The 19,953-nt window shown below is 42.5% G+C and overlaps 1 protein-coding gene across 15 annotated transcripts in view; it reads left to right on the forward strand.

Moving 5' to 3' along the window:
- The window catches only part of thrap3b (thyroid hormone receptor associated protein 3b), a 111,211-nt gene extending 92,711 nt beyond the window's left edge, over positions 1 to 18,500 (forward strand). For 14 of the 15 annotated variants that reach the window (XM_080211553.1, XM_080211552.1, XM_080211566.1 and 11 more), the window contains 7 exons: positions 1,410 to 1,582; positions 3,947 to 4,055; positions 5,671 to 5,755; positions 10,485 to 10,678; positions 12,512 to 12,707; positions 13,669 to 13,818; positions 15,678 to 18,500. In XM_080211553.1, the coding sequence (XP_080067679.1) occupies positions 1,410 to 1,582; positions 3,947 to 4,055; positions 5,671 to 5,755; positions 10,485 to 10,678; positions 12,512 to 12,707; positions 13,669 to 13,818; positions 15,678 to 15,923 (1,153 nt within the window). In that variant the 3' untranslated portion in view covers positions 15,924 to 18,500. The remainder of the gene's footprint in view (positions 1 to 1,409; positions 1,583 to 3,946; positions 4,056 to 5,670; positions 5,756 to 10,484; positions 10,679 to 12,511; positions 12,708 to 13,668; positions 13,819 to 15,677) is intronic. The other variant, XM_080211567.1, reaches the window with a different exon arrangement.
- Positions 18,501 to 19,953: the final 1,453 nt, after the last annotated feature.

Raw genomic sequence — 19,953 nt, forward strand, 5'->3', positions numbered from 1 at the left:
AGATGTATAGAGCTATTCTTTGTTCAGGTAGGGCTGAGGCCGGATGTTGTCAACTGCTGGTTAATTCAGCAAGATATCATTATGGCTTTGATTCAGAGCATGTTGCCCTGACATCCCTCCTGACATTTCATTGTCAAAACTTTGCAAGTCTTTTTATTGTAGCAAGAGATAGAAACAGCCTGGTGTTCAAAAAAAAATGACCCCTTCAGCTGACGAGGCCCATAGCAGTGACCCTGTGGCACAGTCCCATTGAGTTATTTCTCTCTGCTACAGGACAGCAAGATCAGTAATTTATTAAGGGGTTGGGAAATGTGGTCTTGCCTCTGCAACATAACCCATTAGTGCATTACTACACTGTCCTTATTTAGACTTCTCATTCAGAAAGGACCCCAGGATACAGCTTAAGCTCAATGCCTATTTTCCCCCCTTAATGCTATCTCGAGGCAACACCTCCCTTCCTCCACCCCTAGACTACTACCACAGTCTCTACCGCACTTCCATTAGAGACCAATTGAACTGTAACACACACTTGTCATGACGGTGTTGAGCAAGTCAGCCTAGTGATGCTGTAATCGGCCCACTTATTATTGGCTATCACTCCGTGATCAGTTGTAAAACCTTCACTTTGCAATTGCCGTATGGTGTCTTTGCAGAGATGACCAACTCCCCTTGGGGGAATCTATCGTTGTGAACACAGTCTGCCGTATCCTGCCATGAGGTACAATCTCAACAGTGTGGCCTTTTGCCGATGATATCATCCTCACAAAATCGATTTCTTAATGTAGAGATGACATCAGATAGAGATATTTTGTGTGAATAGGATCAACAATCTTTCAACCACTCTGTAATCTCAGCTCTGTGTAACTTGCAATTGATATTTATGTAATTGAAACCTTTAAATGTAAGTAATAAGATGTTGGTCATACCAAATGTGGCCGCATTATGTATTCATATTTTATCACTTCTTTGACATTCTTTTTCCAAACATTTTCCTGCTTGATTTGGTGATGAATGATATGCGTTACAGTTCTTATCCAATTGCTGCACTTTGTGGTTATCCCAGTGGCAAGCACTGTTTTTATGGGTTTGGAAACATCTCATTAAAACATGCTGACACATGCACATTGGGCACTTTTTAAATTTGTTTCTTGCTTCTGCAGAATTGACTGAAAACTAAAAATGCAAGTGTTAAGTAAATCAACATCTGCATGCACCTAAATGTGACAAAACCAGCTGGCTGATGATGTACAGTGGTGAGCAGAATTCCACACAGAAATGGGGTTGACTTGATGAATGAAGCACTCGCAATACTGTAGTCTGTAATGCGCAGATAAGCGGGTAATAACATTGCTTACTGTTGCCTTACAGTGGCCTTCTTTCATGAGGAGCTCTTTGTGTTGTCTTCCCAGCTCTGCCAACGTCCTGACCCATGAGCGACGCCTCTGTCGTGATCTTGTTCACAAACCCAAAAAAGATCAGGAGTTTCGTTCCATCTTCCAGCATATTCAGATGGCCCAGTCTCGTCGTAGCCCTTCAGAGCTATTTGCTCAGCATATTGTGACTCTGGTTCACCATGTGAAAGGTAAGACACTAACACATACTGCTTGTTTTTTTTGTATTTTAGAAACTTGTTCCACCTTGTGTGCTATGTATTGAACTTGTTTTTTTTCTACCCTTTTGGTTTGGGTATTCCTGTACCCAGTTGTAACCAGAGCACACCTATGTTGGTGCAATCTTGTATGTTGAAGGCTGGTAAAAGAAATCTGTTCATTATTTCTTTTGGACTTCATTACAATGTTAGTATTGGTCCCACAATAGAAATTTGATGGGACCACTGTCAATATATGCTTTCAGTCATCTGTGGCCAATAAGTGATCTTCCTGTAATCTTTCTGGTCATTGTACAACCTCCCAAATGCTTTGATTTACAAATGGCTTTCATGAATGTAATGTATTGATCAAGTATTATTATTTATCTCCTAGTATCGAATCACCTCGGGGCACTGATTGTTATGAATTGTTAACAAGATGAGAGTAAACTTGGTTTACCATATGACATGGAATTTACATCACACAAACGAGTTTGGTCCAGCAAGTCGATGCTGCAGTTCATACCCCCATGTTCATAACTCCTGCCCTACTTCACACATCCCTATTATTATAACTTCTTATTCCTTCCTGCTTTGTGTCTATCTAGCTTCCCTTTAAATGCAGCTATGCCATTTGCATCAATCACTCAATTGTGGCGGTGATTTATTATACAGAACCTAGTGAATTAAACCCTTCATATTCAGTGTCATTGAAAAAATCTCTTTCGTTGATTCTTGTTTATCAGAATCACTGAGAGCTGCTACGCCTTCATCCCATTACTTATCATTTTTCATGTAACCTAATGTGTTCAGCATTCTCTAGTTTTTATTGTTCAATAATTAAGCACCAGCCAGTGTGCTGCCAAATGCCAACAAGAGACGGAAATGGTGTAAACATCCAGCAAGTCAGGCAGCATCTTAAAGAAATTTTAAAGCTTCAAATGCACTTGTCCATCTGGACAGTTCTGCTTGAAATGGGCAGTTTTGTTTCTTTACAGAGGCTGCCTAATTTGCTGGATGTACCCAGCAGTTTGTGTTCATTTCTAACATCTTCAGTGTATTGGGGTTTTTTGCCCCATAGGGTATTGGCAGGGTACAGAATTCTAATTGCGTCAGTTAAAATGCCTCTAACATTTTTCCTGCTGTTTGCATATAGATGTGACTGGTGATGAAGTCATATGTGACAAGCTTATAACAACTAGTGATTTTTTTTTCCCCCCTGGAACTTACTTCACTTTGGAGCTTTACAGAACGGCTAGTTGTGGGTTTACATGGAACCTAAGATAAAATGGCACGGGTAACTTTACAGTGTTGATTCTCTGCTGACCAAGTCTCTAATCAGTACAGCTAAGTTGTTACTGATGGTGATAACTACCAAAGGGTTACATTTTTAAAGGAACTTCATGTCCTAAATCACCTGGGTGAAGTTAATAGACATTCTCACTGTTGATGGATCCCATATTAAAAGTATAATGCTGGTAGGTTCACTAATCCTAAATATTGGCCTTCAAGAATTTCTCTCTTGGTTCTGAATGGATTATTCCACCCTTCATGCCATGGCAAATGAGTAGAAGCGGCTCTTAGTGGAGATGCTGTGTTCTGTTGTGTGATAGACTAACGTTCTGCTCTGTCTAGGCCTTGTAGGCAAAAGTAGCTGAAGGCTGATGGGAACGGTTTGGGCCCCTCAAAGAACATGGCGGGAAGGAAATGAGAAGGGATTGAATGAATAAATGAGGTTTAATTCCTTTTAAAATAGAATTGAGACCAGGTGAAATTGAAAAAGACAGGTGGGGAGAAGTTTTGAGAAAAGATAGAGCAGGGAGTGAAACGGTATGAAGCCTTCCTTTCAATGATAGCCTTGTGTGCACTGGGAGTGCTAAAATAGCCAGCAACTGCACCAGTTGATATAAACATCTAACCAGCATTGTTTAAAAATTTTAATGTTTTCTCCTGTAAACATCCCACATGAAAGTAAAGTGATTTGTTTTTAAGTTGTTGGAATGAATGTAATAACTGCTCAAGAAAACCGGACATTTTTACACTCAGGTTGCCTACAAAGGTGGTGTAGAGGAGCAGCTTAGAATGAGTGCTTTTCCCAAACTCCACCTCCCAGATGTTGGGTAAATTCCATTATGATGAGGCTGAAGCTGCAGGGATGAATCTGTGTGTCTCATGACACTGTTCAGCCACTCTGGAAACAACATATTTGTGCTTTCACTAAAATTGCCAGAGTTGATGTACCATTGGATGTTGGCAGCTAGCTTTGCTTCCCCAATTGTGTAATTTCTAATGTGTAAGAGATGGTGATTCTTCTCTAACAATTCTGAGCAGGCTGTATTTTTTCTCTGGCACCAACAGAGCATTACTTCAAGTCAGCAGGAGTAACATTAAACGAGCGTTTTACAATGTACCAAAGGAGAACAGCTGAACAGGAGGTTCCCAGGCAGAAGAGTCCAGAGATTCATAGGTATCACGCTTTCTGTTTTTTATTGCCAGCGAGGCATTAGTAAGCTTCAGTAATGTAATGTCCAGACTACCCATCGAGAGGTTTGCTAGTTTAAATCGTGATATTCAACTCTTGTCAATTACTAACCACTGGACTATCCTGTACTAAACAACAGTGCAATGAAATTCCAGCCTGCTGTGTAGCTGGTTGATTTTTGACCTTCTTAAAAAAAACCTGTTTCTGCAGCAAAGCTGTTTCCTTGGTTTCTATCAGCGCATCTATAATTAGTTGCTGAGGATCACTTGAAAGTAGAATCAGCGTAAATCCTCTTCCACGCCCATGCACCATCTCTCCCTGGTCAGCTGACATACCTTACCTTCACCTTTGTGCTGAACTCTTATTTTATGTTGGTATTGCTTGCTGGCACAGTAGTGTTAGCCTTGGTTCAGTGGATCTCATACTCATCTCTGAGTTAAAAGATTGTGGGTTCAGTACCACTCCAGCGACTCGAGCACAAAATCTAGGCTGACGTCGCTGTGCAGTACTGAGCGAGTGCTGCACAGTCTGAGGGTTCACCTTTCAAATGGGATGTTTAACTGAGACCCCATCTTGACTGGTTGTAGAGGATCCCACAGCACGTTTTGAAAGAGCAAGGGAATTCTCCAGTGACAATGTTTATCCCTCAAGTAGTATCACCAAAAACATTGGGGTGATTTAGCTGATTTGTTGGCAGGCGCTTGCTTTGCATGAACTGGCTGGAGTGTGATCCCTTCCATTGCAACCATTTCCAAAGTACCGTTGGCTGTGGTGTGCTTTAAACACTCGAGCTCGTCAAGCTGCAGCATCTGCCATTTTCCAGAAGAGTTGCCAAACTCAGCCTGGTTGCCTTGTGGAGGAATTGTGAAGAATCGAGGAGGGCATGTGTGGTTGGGTATAGAGCCACAGTCACAGTTGCCTCAGAGCAAGGTTTTGTCTGCTCTGCCCACAGGGAGTGTGACATGGGAGATTGAGAAGTGTAAAACAGAAAAGACAGGGGAAAGGTTCTGTTTGTTACATATAAAGCACACCTTCTGCACCTACTGCTTTGTCTGAACAAGTGTGATTTGTTTTTGGTAATTAATAAGAGGAAGGGCACAGCCAGTTTGTCCTTTCATTCCTGGGACTGAGTTTTAATCCAACACAGAATGATGAGATTAAAATTTCTCTCTGTTGATTTCCAAGGGTTGAGTATGATGTGGGTTTTGGACAGTCAGTATCCACTTCCAAATGAACATGGGCCTCCAGCACAATGATGTCCCCAACTCTATTAATTGGGACTAAATTGATGATCTTGCTCAAATGCTGAGAGAACAGTGCGGAATATGGAAATGCCATGCTGATGATAGCGGGAGCTCGTCAGTGATTGAGATTTAGGCACATTGTTTAAAGCGCGCTTTATTCTGCGTCTGGCTGTGCTGCACCTGATAATGGGAGACCTGTCTGCATGCACCGAAAATGGCAAAGTGTTTACTCCTTCGCCAGCACCTCTTGTCGATCACAAAATTTAATCCAGTACCCCTCGAAAGTTAACGACCAGATCTATAAAGACTCTGCTCAGTTAATATTCTTCGTTCTGATGGTGGTTTCCATTTTTAAGGCGGATTGATATTTCGCCCAGTGCTCTAAAGAAACGTATGCATCTGCGTGACGAAATAAAGAGCCAGAAGGAGAGCAGCTACAAGGTAACTCGATGCTTAATTGTGGATTTACTAATGCTGCGTTTGTGCTTTTAATGCATGAATATTGGGTAATGTCTGTACAATGACAAATGACTTTTTTATTTTTGTTTGGAGTTTCTCCTATCATAAGTTTGTGTTTTTCTTTTAAGGCCCCCAAAACAATTGTTCTAAAAAACTGAGCTGCAAAGTGTTTAATTTATTAAATTAATCCTCACCTCTGTGACGTGCTTAAAAGTATGGCAGATGCTGTCAGAGCCTGTTGAGGTGAGCTTGAGACACTGGGAGACATTTTTGGAAAAAAAACTTTAGGAAAATGCAAAAATATAAAAAAAATGCGAGTGGCTGATGCAGGAAAACTTCTTTTCTGACTGAGCTGTAAGTATTTTGGATTTTTTTCTGAGGAAAATTTTAATTTTAAATGTAGTTGACGTTTTAAAGCATTCTGTCTTGTCATCTCTTTCGTAGTGTTAGGTTGCTTGTGTGTATTCCTGGCTGGGGGTTTTGTCAACAGTAGGAGAGTGCAATAATGAACTTGGGTTGCTTGGATGTTTTGGTGCCTACAATGATAACGTCTAACAACACCCTGGTTATATATCCTTTTAATTAATTAAACAGGGTTTAGGCACATTATATTTTTATGCCATTTATTTGTATGTATTTTGAAAGTGATTTTGAGAGGTATTTAGTACCATTTCCAGGACCTGAACTTTGAGGTAGGACTCCATTCCAGCAGTGGGGCCCAAATCTCCAGACAATCAGTGGTAGATTGACTCAATCAAGAGAGTTCATGTAGTGATTAATCCTGTTCCCCTCTCCATGTTTTATGATGGGGAGGGTCGTCTTGGTGTGCTTTGTATGAAATCTTTGGGAATTCATTCTGTATGGAGCATAGAAATCATCCCTCTTCCCTCATCTGTGGTCAGTTAAATCATGCACTGAGGACGAGGAAATTCAAGCATCTATACTAAATTAGCCCATGTTTTAAGTCAGAAGCTAACCAAGTGAATTAGCTTGTGTTCTTGATGTAGCACGTCATTCGATCGTTGGACCTGTTAGACACTATCTCTGCTGTTTGTGGAGATTGGGCTGTCATTCCTGTAATGCAAGGCAAACAAAAAATAAAGTATATCCGTAAAATATACCTACATTCAATTGAGCGTGATGGCTGATTGAAATTTTATTTCACCAGTATAGTTGGACTTTATGCAACAATTAAGTAAATGGCTTTGAAGTGTTGAGTTCACCTGCTCTCTATCATGCCTGACAATTCTGATGTCCAGAGTGTAATGCTATTGCCCCAGACTGCTTCTGTGCCCAGAAATGATTGTAACTTTCACTCGAGATGCTTGGAATTAAAGTATTCTCAGTGGTTTGACAATAGCAGAAGTAGTTTTATTCACTCTTGTTCATTTCCTATTTACTACAGGCTGGCCTCCCCTCTTCCATCCTTCCTAAAATAGTGCTCGTCCAACTCCTGTCCATATCTTAACTTGCTCCAAGTCCTGTTTATCCATTCCTCCAAAGTGATTAAGTCTAGATTTCACGATCCTTGTCCTAATTTCCACATTCCTCCAGTCCTCTGAGATCTTTGGGCTCCTCCAATTCTGGCCTCTTGAGGGCTCTCAATTTTAATTGGCCATCATATGTTCAGTGTTTTTGGCCTTAAGCCCTGAAATCCCCTCCTTCAATCTTAGTGCCTCTCTTGCCCACTTTAAAATGCTCCATAAAACCTACTTAATCAAGCTTTTGGTCACCAACTTATATAGCTCAGTGTTGAAAATGCTTTTGTTGGCATTGTTTCTGTTGAGCGGTTTGGGATGTTTTGCTATGTTAAAGATATTGTATGAATATCAGTTGTTTGTCCTTTCTGCTTGCTAGTTGCTGTAAGTCTTGTCCTGTTCCAAGTGTTTAAATTGTAGAACATTCCATTGTGATTTGAAATGTTCCCTCTAATGGCATGGTGGCTAATTGCATTCCCATTTAGAAGCTAAGTCTGTACTGCCCGCTAATGCTGTCAGTCCAGGCATGCACAACAGTACCCATTAGTGAGGGCTGCTGGCACCTGTGGAATTACCCCAGTACTTTGGGGAGAAGAAGGGGAAAATACTGAAATGACAATACCATATTTTATGACAAACCATATTTTTAACAGTTTGACCACATATGGCCTGAATACAGGGATGGGTGTGGAACCTGCAAACCGTCAAGTTGTTGTCCCAGAATTCATTTCTCAGATGTCCTATATTTTCCAGATGTGTTGCATTCAATTCTTTTGCTTTGAAAACTCCTCCGATAGGTGCCGAGGCTTGTCAGATAATTGCGTCCGAACATTGCCTGTGTGTGTGCGTGTAACCTTTCACAATGGGATCTTTGTGAGAAGGCCAAACCCTTGTGTTCTTAAACATTTGGCCCCTGTCAGCTGCCTCTAACACTTTGCCAGAAGCTGGCCATTATCCAGCTGCAGTGTTGTGCTGGGTCAGTGTGTAATTTTCCAATTGCACGGAATCTGCAGTTGCAGTTTCAGAGAGAAAGATTTCTGGCCTTTTTTCAACAGTTAGGATTGACCATGTTTGGTCCAGTGGGCTGAAGATAAATAAGGAGGCAATTTGAAGCCTGATGGTGTGTAGGACTGGTACTATCCACTGCTGCACTGTGACGGTATATCTCACCCTAGTGAGATCGGGATGTGGTCACCATGCTGAGTGGCTGGGTCCCCTATGTCTAAGGTTGGCGTAGTCCACTGTCGTTTGCTGCAATAATGAGGAAGGCTTCAGCCAGTGGCATCAGAGCATAACTAGGAGCAGGTATCGACCAGTACAAATCTGCACCATTCAATAAGAACGTTGCTGAACGTTGACATTAATTCTACTTTCTCCACCATATCTCATATCCGCTGATTCATTCAGTGTCCAAAAATCTATTGGTCTTAATATACTCAACAGTTGAACACGAGCCCAGAACTGAGCATCCACAACCTTCTGAATTAAGCAATGTCTCCTCCTCTCAGTTCCAAATAACAGACCCCTTATCCTGAAACTATCTCCAGCCAAGGGTAACATATCTTAACACTTACCCTGTCATATGCTTTAAAATATTTTACATATTTCAGTGAGATCATCACTTATGCTCTTAAACTATAGGCTCATTTGTTCAATCTCTCCTAATAGGGCAATCTCCTCATCCCATATATCAGTCTAGTGAACCTTTATTGCAGCTGTCCAAGGCAAGTATGGGGACAACTGTACACAGTACTCTAGATGCCTAATTGTAACAAGCCTTGCTACAAGCCTTTAGTCTTAAATCAACCCCCTTGCAGTAAAGGTTAGCATACCATTTGTCGTCTTGATTGCTTGCTATACCTGCAAGTTAACTTTGTGCTTCATTTCACTGACTTCACACAAGATGCCGGGACAAGGCAAGCATCAACTCCCATCCTATCTACTCTATTCTAGGAGCCAGCATCCATCCTGTACAACTGCCATAGTGACAAGTGTAATTTTTCCTGGGGATAGTGTGTCATATTTTGGAGCAAGGATTGGACATTGCGTGAAGAAGAGGCCATTCAGCCTATGGACATGCTGATCTGGCCATGTATGTTTTGATTTAACCACCAAACTATACTGCTTCACTCCCTGCTGAAGTGGAAACTAATCCAACCGCGGTTTCAAGTTTGAATTCATTTTGGTTGGACTGGGCAGTGGTCTGAACCAACAATCAGTGACTGAAGGAATTTTCTCCTGATTCTTTATCTCTAATTGTTTCCTGCCCCCTCCCTCCCTCCCAAATCCTGTTTACTAGCCTCATATATCATCAGATGTTTTCTAATTTGCTTCCTTATTTTTAAATTGAGTTAGCTTTGTTTTAATCCTCCATTACTGGCACCAGATGACATTGTGAGTAATGAGCGTATTAAGGAAAAAACATCTGCAGAGGTTTAACGTTTTAAACTATTTCAACTGGCCACCTGAAGCCAAGGTCAGGAAGCAAGTGCATGTGTGGAACAGATGAGAATTGGGCAGTAGGTATGAGCTGGACAAATGACGAAGCCTGGGACAAACTAAGGATCACTCCCTTAACACCACTTCATTAGGGAAAAGTTGACTTAGTGGGGCAGGAATGATATGGGACCAGCCAAAGGAAAGGTGGCTGTGATTTGTCCTGGTCATGCTCATGGACCTCAGTCATTGGCTCAGTACCTTGTTCTCATGAATTCTTTCCCTCGCATAGATGGGTATTCATCATTGACCACAGTTTTTTTTTCTCAGAAATTGTTCTAATGTACATCTCAGGGAAAGAGGGAAAGTGTAATTGTGATGTTTAAATAGTAAGCTTAGTTGCAGCCACTTATGCTTTAAGGTGGAATGTAATACTTGTGATGGACTGTTTGTGTGTTATCCATGTCATTCCACAGGGGATCTAACCAGTCTTGTTAAATCAGCCTGTTCTGTCAGATTCAGAAGTTAAAGAAATCTCTTTGAAGTTGAGGCCATGTCCTTTTGCAGCACTCCGAGCCTTGTTTCAATTCCAGTGATCATGTGTGTACATGCTTCCCGCGTGTACTCCGCAGCACTGAGAGAGACTTGGAAAATACAATGCTGTTTTTTTTAAAGGCATGGAAATGCAAAATCACATCACCATCCTCTGAGATCCTTTAGCTTCTTTTTCTGCCTCTTGTCAGCACAGTTCACGTTAAACATATTTCTTGTTTCTTGTATCAAATGCTTGCCGACAGGGAGAAGGAAAATTAAAAGATGAGCCCGATGACCTTCGCCTAGATATTGAGCACCGTAGGAAATATAAAAGCAAGGAAGGAGAGCATAAAAAAGATAGTTCCAAAGATTCAAGAGATTCGAGCCATTCACGTGAACGGTCAAAGGAAAAATCTGGAAAAATCCCCAAAGCTTACAAGGATTCAAAAAAGCAAAGGTAATGTTCTCTTTCCTGCATCACACTGGATTGTTCTCTCTGCTGGCTGCCTCTATCCCCCAGCCCCATCACACAATGGGTCTTGCCTTATGGCGTGCGTCATGTACTTGGGCAAAATACCGCCTCATGCTGTTACTATTTTGTTTTCCCCTCTTACATAATTCCTGTTCCATAGATATAAATTCTCATTGTGTTTTTCTTCCCTGTGTAAAACTCCACACATACAATGATGTCATTAGCGTAAGAGCAGTGAGACAACGACTTCCCCACAGACAAAATTGATGGTAGCAATGGTATCCGATAGCAGTCTGAATGATGACTGAATTTCGTTTAATTAGAACTACCAAAACTTGTGCAATGTAGTTCTGAAGGAGATAAATCAGACACAGTATTCAGCTTGAGTTCTAATTATGTTCCTAATATTGGGTCTACTGGGGCTGGTTGCACTCAAGTGCTATATGCTTTGTATAGTTTAATAACAAAACTGTTCTTTGATGTGAGCTGTGTTGGAAAGACCAGCATTTGTACCCATCTCTTGTCTTTGATGAGGAGGAGGGTGGTGAGCTGCCGCCTTGAACTGCTGCAGTCTGTAGATGCACCCGTTAGTGTTTTTAGGGTGGGCGTTCTGGATTTTTAATCAGTGGCAGTGAAGGATCAGTGATGTTTCCAGGCTGGGGTGATATGTGGTTTGGAGGGGGATTTGAATGTGGTGGGAAGGTTGTGGCTTTGGAAGGTGCTGCTGAAGGAATCTCGGAGTTGCTGCAATGCATATTGTAGATGGTGTGCACACTGTTGCTACTATTCACTGAAGGAGTGGCTGATGTGGTGATAGATGAGGTCCAGATCAAGCAGATTGCTTTGTCCTGAATGATGTTGAGCCGCTTGAGTGTTGGAGCGTCACTCATCCAGGTAAATGGGGAGCATTGCATCACATTTCTGACTTGTAACTTGTTGCTGGTGGGCAGGCTTTGGGGAGTTACTTGCTGCAGGATTCTCAACCGTTGACTTATTCTTGTAAATACAGTACCTGTGTGTCTGGCTCAGTTAGGTTTCTGGTGATCATACCAGAATCCCCAGTGTGTTAACGATGAGGCATTTGGTAATGATAATACTATTGGTGTTCTTGGAAAGAGAAATGGTTAGATTCTCTATTGAAGATGGTCATTGCCTGGCATTTGTCTGGAACAAATGGAACTGAGCACAGCAATCATCAGCATGTACCCTGATCTTGGTAAGAAGAATGATGAATGAATGGGCTCGCTACCTAAAGGCCAATTCAGTTCTCAGATAGAGGAAGGTGTGCTTAAAGTAGCACAGGAGGTATAAGCTCCTGACAACATGCAGTGCAGCTCTCCAAAAAATGGCATCTTAGATTTCAGATCAATAAATAGCCAGCTGATCTAGCCAAATAGCCATGGTGATGGCAGAAGGTTTCTGAATCACTGCTGCACTGGGCTACACAGATGCTCTCTTTATCTCTCACTTGAATTGTTGTGCTCTGTTCCCATCATACCTACCCAGAATTGGCATCTGATGTTATGTCCACTTCTTTAGGTGATACTGGCTATGGAGTAGTATAATAGGTTGGCAAAAATGGCAATCGCTTGTCCATTGAAAAGATGTTTGTAGGAGGGAAATAACTTGTCTCCTACGCAACACATCAGCTGGTACTTGACCATTTGAGGATGGGTGAGTTTGAATACAGTTCAGGGTGACATTTGCGTTTTTGCCAGCCTCTCTAAACAATGTGCTGTTTCCTGAGGGACCAGTGATGTACAAGGAAGCCATGTTCAAAAATAACATCTTTAGTCTTGTGCAATTTTCTTTGAACAGGAAGCGTAAGAAAGTTAGAGCAAGGACCAGCTCATCATCATCCTCATCTTCCTCTTCCTCTCCATCGCACGAGGGAAAAGATGAACCGGAAGAGGCAGTGGGCCGTGAGGAGACCACGACCGGCTTTAACAAAGCTCGCCTCGGAACAAGAGAATTCACAGGCCCACCAACCCGTGGCAGAGCACGTGGAATATTTGTAAGCAGAAGCTGAGAACTCTGATGTTTTGTACCTCTCTAATGTTTTGTATTCCCTGCATTCCAGTCAGTGATTTATTTGGGAGTTGGGGGCAGGCAAGTTATTTGTACCTCCAGGCATCAAAGAGTTAATCTATCCAGACTATTGATGATTTTGTTTTGATAAGTTACTGAGCCTAGTATTTGAAGTACTTTAGAAGTTACTGACTGCATTGAGTCTATAACATGTTTGTTTTCCTGAGACAGTGTTATGCTGTCTTCTGTTCTCGAGTGCAGTGGGGTAGAGTTGGAGTCAGCAGACATTTATGAATAGAAACACCTGATTCTTGAAGAGAGACCATTGCTTTTGGGCCTTGTGCCAGGTCCTCAGTCAGTGTAGGCCCTGAGCTGCAGGGTTTTAATTTGGATTTCCTGAGAACAATGGCTTACATATCAAGATTATGGTGCCTCCATCCAGAAGCGTCTGTTGATCATCCGCACGCCCCACAGCTTTACACTCCAAACTTTGACTTGTGTAACTTTTGCTCCTGATTTATCTGATGTTTTCAATTAAAATATTTTGGGGCTGATACAGCAGTTTGGGGAGAGGGATGTGTAGTTCTGATCTTGCCAGTTTGAATCTTTGATTCTCTCTCTCTCTCTCTCTCTCCTGGTGGAAGGTCATGCCTGGCTTTTAATCTTGGTGTTCTCACCTGTTCAGCAGTAAAGAGTTCACATTGGGACATTAGTGTGTAGAAATACCTTGCTGGTAGAAAAGGGGCAGTTTTGTGGGTGGGAGGTTTTGGCTAGAGGTATCTTGTCAAATTAGCATGGAAAAAGCCTTCTGTGCTGTATTACTTTGGCATGCTGAGTAAGTGAATATTCCATTCTCCATCATTGTGCTTTACATCAAGGTCTGAAAATGTAACTCATTGAAGTTGAATACCTGTCCCAGTTACACCTTCCTTTTTATGCTAATGCAGCAGTTCAGAATAAGAGGAAGAGGATATGGCAGGGGAGCGTTTCCTGGTCCCAGCAATAGCAGTAACCCCGGTAACCCAACTTTCCAAAAGAGGCCCCGCGAAGAGGACTGGGACCCCGAGTACACACCAAAAAGCAAAAAGTACTACCTGGTACGTGTCCACAAGCATCTCGGCTCAGGGCTGGGGCAGTGCCTTGTTTAATCTGTGCTGAGAGGAGAAACATCATTTGAGCTTCTGAGAGCTGTTTGTAACCAAGCCAGGTTTAGACCAAGCTCCCTAACGGCTCAGCAAGTTGATCCCGAAAGTAGTCGGAGCTTACAGAGCAGGCAGTTTCCTGGCCTTTGTGTGTAGAAGTGTTTTCCTGACATGGCTTCTAACCGACTTGGTGTTTAGTTGCAAGACTGTGCCTTAAGGACAAAGGGAGCAAACTTTCAAATTAGAACATAATTGTTAAAGGGGGATGTCTGAATCACTTCCAAACACAAAGGATGATGGAAATCTCCCAAAAGGTGGTTGAGGCTATGGGGGAGACGAGGGCAGCATTCAAAACAGATTTGTAGGTAAGGATATTTAATGGAGATGAAGCCAATGTGGGAAAGTGGAGTTGGGATAGAGATCAGCTAGGATCTAATTGAATGCTGGAACAGGTTAGAGAGGCTAACCAGCCATCTCCTGTTCATGTGTACTTACCACTCCAGTGCAATTCTGGACCATGGGGGAATTGTGCACAGGGATATTGAGCTTTACTTATTCCTTGGACCTTTACACCAACATTGGAAAGTAGCCAGTTTCTCCCCTGCCCAGCGACTAAACCGAGACAAATGGAATATTTTACAGCATTGAAGCCAAAACTGGTTAAAGAGGCGAGAATAATTCTGGATCTCAGCCACAAGGGCCTTGGATCTGTTCTACCGTGCGGGAGTTAAAAGTCCTACGTGTAATATACTGGAGTGAATTTTTTCAGTTAGCTTGGGCAAGGAGAGAGAGAGAGAAATGGATTATCCTGCAGCTGAGTGTAAAGGATCATGTCTATTGCCTCTCCATGGTTCTTTTGAGGTTACGCAGAGTTGACCTTGCCCTTTTGATCTGCAAATGAAAGAGTTGCAATTAGTTTATTTTTTGGGGAGGTTGTGGATGCGGATGCCGAGTAAATAAAAAAGTGCTTCCCTTTAATTTGGGGGAACGGCTAAATTCCAGCAGTTTTCTTTCATTCACTTGGAGTGCAAATACAGATTACAATTAGAGTAACAACCCTATCACACATCTCTGCTATAATCTCTGCCATTTGTTGGCAACTGAGAGTCCCTATCTATTTCCTCTTGGTATATATATTGCTGTAATAAATAAGTTGTAGTTATATAATGCCTCTCGTGGCCTCAGGGCTTCTCAAACACTAGTACAGCTAGTGAAGTATATATGAACTGTGCTTACTGTTTGGGAAATACAGCAACCAATTTATGCACAGCAAGATCAAACTGCCAGCATTGCTATAAAGATTTTGTATTAGCTGTTGAGGGATAAATGTTGGCCAGGTCAGTGGGGAGAACTCCCTTGTTTTTCGAGTGCCGCCCCCTTCCCAGAAGGCATTTTAATGTTTGCCTAAAAAAGGTAGACAGGGCCTCAGTTTAATGTCTCATCAAAAAATGGAACCTCCCTCAGTACTACACTCTGCCAGTCTAAATATTGTGCTTGAACCCACAACCCTATAACTCAAAGGTAGGAGCACTACTGAGTGAACCAAAACTGACTCTTAGATCCCCTCATGCTCACCCTGACCGCAGCCTGTGTTTCAATGGGAAGGGCCTCAGTTGATGAAAAGAAATACCAACGGGTGATTCTGGAGAGCAGGTTGCACAGGCCTGAGGCTGCATCCACGCACCTGTACTGTTATACTTTTAAAAGGTGCTATACCTTTTTACGTATATATAGACCCTCTGAGCAGATCACAGGAGATATCTGATTGTACTGGATTGTACATTCAATGTCTCTTTCCTTCTGTACCTCTGCAGCACGACGACCGTGAGGGAGATGGAGACAACTACTGGGCAAATAAAAGGGGCCGTGGTACCTTCCAGCGAGGGAGGGGTCGCTTCCTGTACAAGAAGTCCAACACCAGCCCCAAGTGGACACATGACAAATATCAAGGCAGCGGGCAGGAAGGAGTAGAGGAAGAGGAAGAGGAGGAGGAGGAGGACGGACAAGTTGGCAGCATCACCACCCAGGAAGAGAAAAAACTGGCCACTATGGAACAGTAATGCCGAAAGGAACTGGGCCTGCCTCCGGCATCATTGTGTCGATTCAAGCATAGAAGCTGGTCACTAGGATCAGACTGAGAGATTTTTTCGTCCAGATCTCCATAGGGTTTACGATGTAGTAGGTTATTCATTGTGGTGGGGATAAGGGTATAGGACCCTTTGGGATTGAAAGGACCAAAAACACCTGTCTTTAATGCGACTTATATATATGCCCTGCAGCTCTTGTGCCTGTGTTGTAAGATACCTTGCTAATTGACATCAAAGAGCTACAGGTCACCCAGGGAGTGTAATTCCCCTGCCCCCATGTATTTAGAAAACTACAAAGTATAAATTTGCATTATGGTGCCGTTTGTGTACACCTGGTATTACAGCACTACCTGATTCCATTTCTAATAGGAAGCTGCTCCAGAAGTGTGGGAAATGTACTGGTAGACGTCTCCTACCACAAGTTACACCCTGCACTCTTAAAAGGTCATCTCCCCCAAATTGGCGTTTTCCTGAGCCCCAGATAAGCCGCATGCTTCTTTTAAAACATGGTTTTTAAAATGCTTTCACTTTTGAAGCCAGCTTTAGAACAGAGAACATGTTTCAAGGATCCTTTAAATCATTTCTTTTCCCAATTCCTTTTGGAATCTGTACATCTCTATATTTGGTTGCGACGCTTGGCTTGTGCTTTCTCACAGATGTGATTGACAGCAGCAGTGGTTTCTGTATTTTTGTTTTTAGTTTTTTTTAAAGTAACTGGCGCCTCAGCTTGAGCCTTGTTATTTATGTTTATTTGTAGATGGAGGGAAAGGTGTGACCACCCGTGAATCTGTCCCAATTCTTCAAGTAGAGAACTGTCCGAATGAACGATCTTGCCCACCACAGGAATTACTTTAAGCTCTCTTCCCACCCCTCCCCTCCTTTTCCAGTTCCTCCATCAAAGGCTATGGACTAGATATCAAAGCGATGAATTGTAATTCAAAAGTTAGAGGTCAGTGATGACTCAGTGAATTCAAACAGTTGCTGCTCACTGGTGGGTTAGCTGGTCTCACTATGGCCTACCTTTGGTGTTGTTGGCCATTGGGCTAAGAAGATAGAATCAGCTGGCTCTCTTGTTCTTGGTCGCTGTGCTGGAAAGGGTGTGTGTTTGATGTTGGGCAGGACCTCAAACAAGCTGCTGGGAGTAGGAAATGGAGAGGGACGGAGAGAGGAGATATCAATCGCTAAAGGAACGTAAGGCGCTCAGTTTTAATGTGGTTGTATACATCATTTGTACCAGACTTTAAAATTTGCTTCAAACTCTCTTCCCCTCACACAGGCCACTGTTCGCAAAGGCAATTGAAATGGGATGAGAGAGGCTGGACAAGGAATAGGAAACGAGGTTCAAATTAATGGGGGTGTTTGACTGCCCTCAAATTGTCCTTAATACACAGACAAAGTAGAAGTCTCAAAAAGAGACGCAGTGTAAAATAATTACATGCAACAAAAGCTGATCTTCAGTATACAGGTATCAGTTATCCTTGTTTGCTCAATTATGTGGCAAAAATCAGTGATTTGCCCAACAGAACTGTGCAGTCTTGAATGAAGGAGCGTGCCTGCAACAAGAACTACTTTTGCATAATTGCTCAGAGATCAAATGGAGAGTTTTCTTACTGTGCATATGGGAAGCAGCAACCCTACTGTAGGCAGTGAATGTAGCAGTAACTGTTAGCTCCCTTGCCCATCCACCATCGGCAAATGCCCTGACATATTGTGGCTCAAATGACACCATTAAAGCGCAGTCCTCCAGTGCACCAATGCCCCAGATCTGTACCATAAAGTTGTTTTGCTTCTTCACTGGCCTCAGTTACCTTACCCCACCACGTGAACTGCTCTACTGTGAGATGTCCCCGTTTGAAGATGCTGCAGTGACAAGATTAGTGAAATAGTCCATTGCAAACAGGGATAGCAGAAGCAACACAAATATCAAAACAGGATTGTAACTTCCTTTTGAGTTTTTTGTATTGTGGGTTTCTTTACATAGTCTGAATTCAATTGTTAGGTTACTCGTTGCTTTAGATCTTGGGATTAATGTTAAATGAACAGATATTGGATAAACATTTAGATACATTTTATATTGACAATCAAATATCTCACCTCTACTCCGTGCCTGGCCTCCCCTATTCCTCTAATGCATCTTGCTTGATCTCTTTATTTTGTATCTTTTTATGTATGTATTAAAAAAAATTGTAAAAAAAAGTGACACGTGCTCTCGACTGCAATAACTATATTGAATTTTTTTATACCTATAGAAGTAAATAGTTTTGAGGGGAGGGGAACGCGACATTGGGAGGAGTACGACGGTTGCACTATTTTTGTAAAATTTTGCTGAACTGCCTTATCACTTAAAATTGTTAAAATTGACTCTTGTTGTCCAGAATTTAACCAGATTTGTGTATCTCCAATTATTTGTGTTCAGTTTTGTTACCATGGTTTCCTCTCTGATCTAAAATGACATTATCAACTCTGTTCTCCCCCCCTCCCTCAAACTGTAGTCTTGCTGAGGTTCGAAGCATTGTGTTGAATTTTAATTAAAATTTCTGTGCCAGCGTCGCCAGTTGTGTATGCCCATTATTGAGCCTGCTTGGTCTCCACGATTCTTATTCATACCGAGGTGCTGGAATGAAGGAGCATGGAGAGATTGCTCAATATTGAATATGGGACCAACTTTTGTGGGGGGGGGTGGCAGGGGGGCGCTGCCAAGTCATGGTCTATGAGGAAGGTTTGACAAGTCTGGTTTCAAAGATGGGGCGGTTGAAAGCTCAGCTTAACACAAAGAACAAAAACAGCCTGGGAAACAGGCCCTTCGGCCCAAAGAGCCCGCGCCGCCATTTTAACATTACCAGTCCCCTCTCCATCCATAACCCTTATCTTTGCTTATGGCATTCCACATTGAGGGAAAACTAATTTAGGGACAGTTACCTCCAGTCAGCCTAATAGTACATCTTTGGGGTGTGGGAGGAAACCCACGCAAGCAAGGGGAGAATGCGCAAACTGCCACAGACACTGGCCCAAATGCATGTGTCTGCACAGCAAACAGTGATAGTCACTGAGCTGTTGTGTTGCCCAGCATCTGGTCCAGTTTAAGCGTACACTAACGACATGAAGTACAAGGCTATTCTTGAACATCCAAGAGCAACCCTTATACGACCCATCACGTGCACGCCCCTCGGACAACAAGGCAGACCGACTTAAAACCTGTGAATTAAGAGAAAAACATTAGTATCATTCCACATCCTTATACATTACCAGGGACGTCCCAATGCTAATGAACCTTATTTAAAACAATCTCCTATAACCACCCATCTCCAACCCACTCATGTGCCTGTCTAAGTAACTCTTAAACAACTCCAGCGTGCGTGCATCCACCACCTTGCTTGGCAGAGCATTCCATATCCCCACTACCCTTTGTGTGAAAAACCTCCCTCTAATATCCGTGTTATACCTCTCCCCCCTCACCCTAAGCCCATGGCCCCTTGTACTGTGCGTTTCTAACATAGGAAATAGGTTGCCACTGTTTCCTCTATCTATACCCTTCATAATCTTATATACCTCTATTAAATCTCACCTCAGTTGCTGTCTTTCAAGGGAAAACAGCCCCAGTTTGCTCAATCTTTCCTCATAACCCAGTCCTTCCATACTGAATAGTGGCTTTCTCCCGGAGTTGGAGGGAACCTACGATAAGATTGTAGACATTGGGTGAAGTCTTTCACCAAAAAAATCACATTGATAAGCCCGAAATGGAATTGGGAGAGGTGGGCGGCAACTGGTGGAGTAGTTGTGACAATGCAATAACTGCAAAGATAAAGATGACCAACTGGGCAGATAAACTAACAAAAGGGTTTATTTGGGGAAACAACTATGTACAGGACAGAGATGATGCTTCTGAACCCCTGGACTCGAACTGTCAAGCAATTGTGGCTCTGCGATTGGTCTATGTCATGTGACCCCACAATAACCTCTCCCACACGTCATCACAGACAGGACCACAAAATAATGCTTGTTG

The sequence above is a fragment of the Carcharhinus amblyrhynchos genome, chromosome 24 (genome assembly GCF_965287045.1).
Source record: "Carcharhinus amblyrhynchos chromosome 24, sCarAmb.v2.hapA, whole genome shotgun sequence".
NCBI lineage: Eukaryota > Metazoa > Chordata > Chondrichthyes > Carcharhiniformes > Carcharhinidae > Carcharhinus > Carcharhinus amblyrhynchos.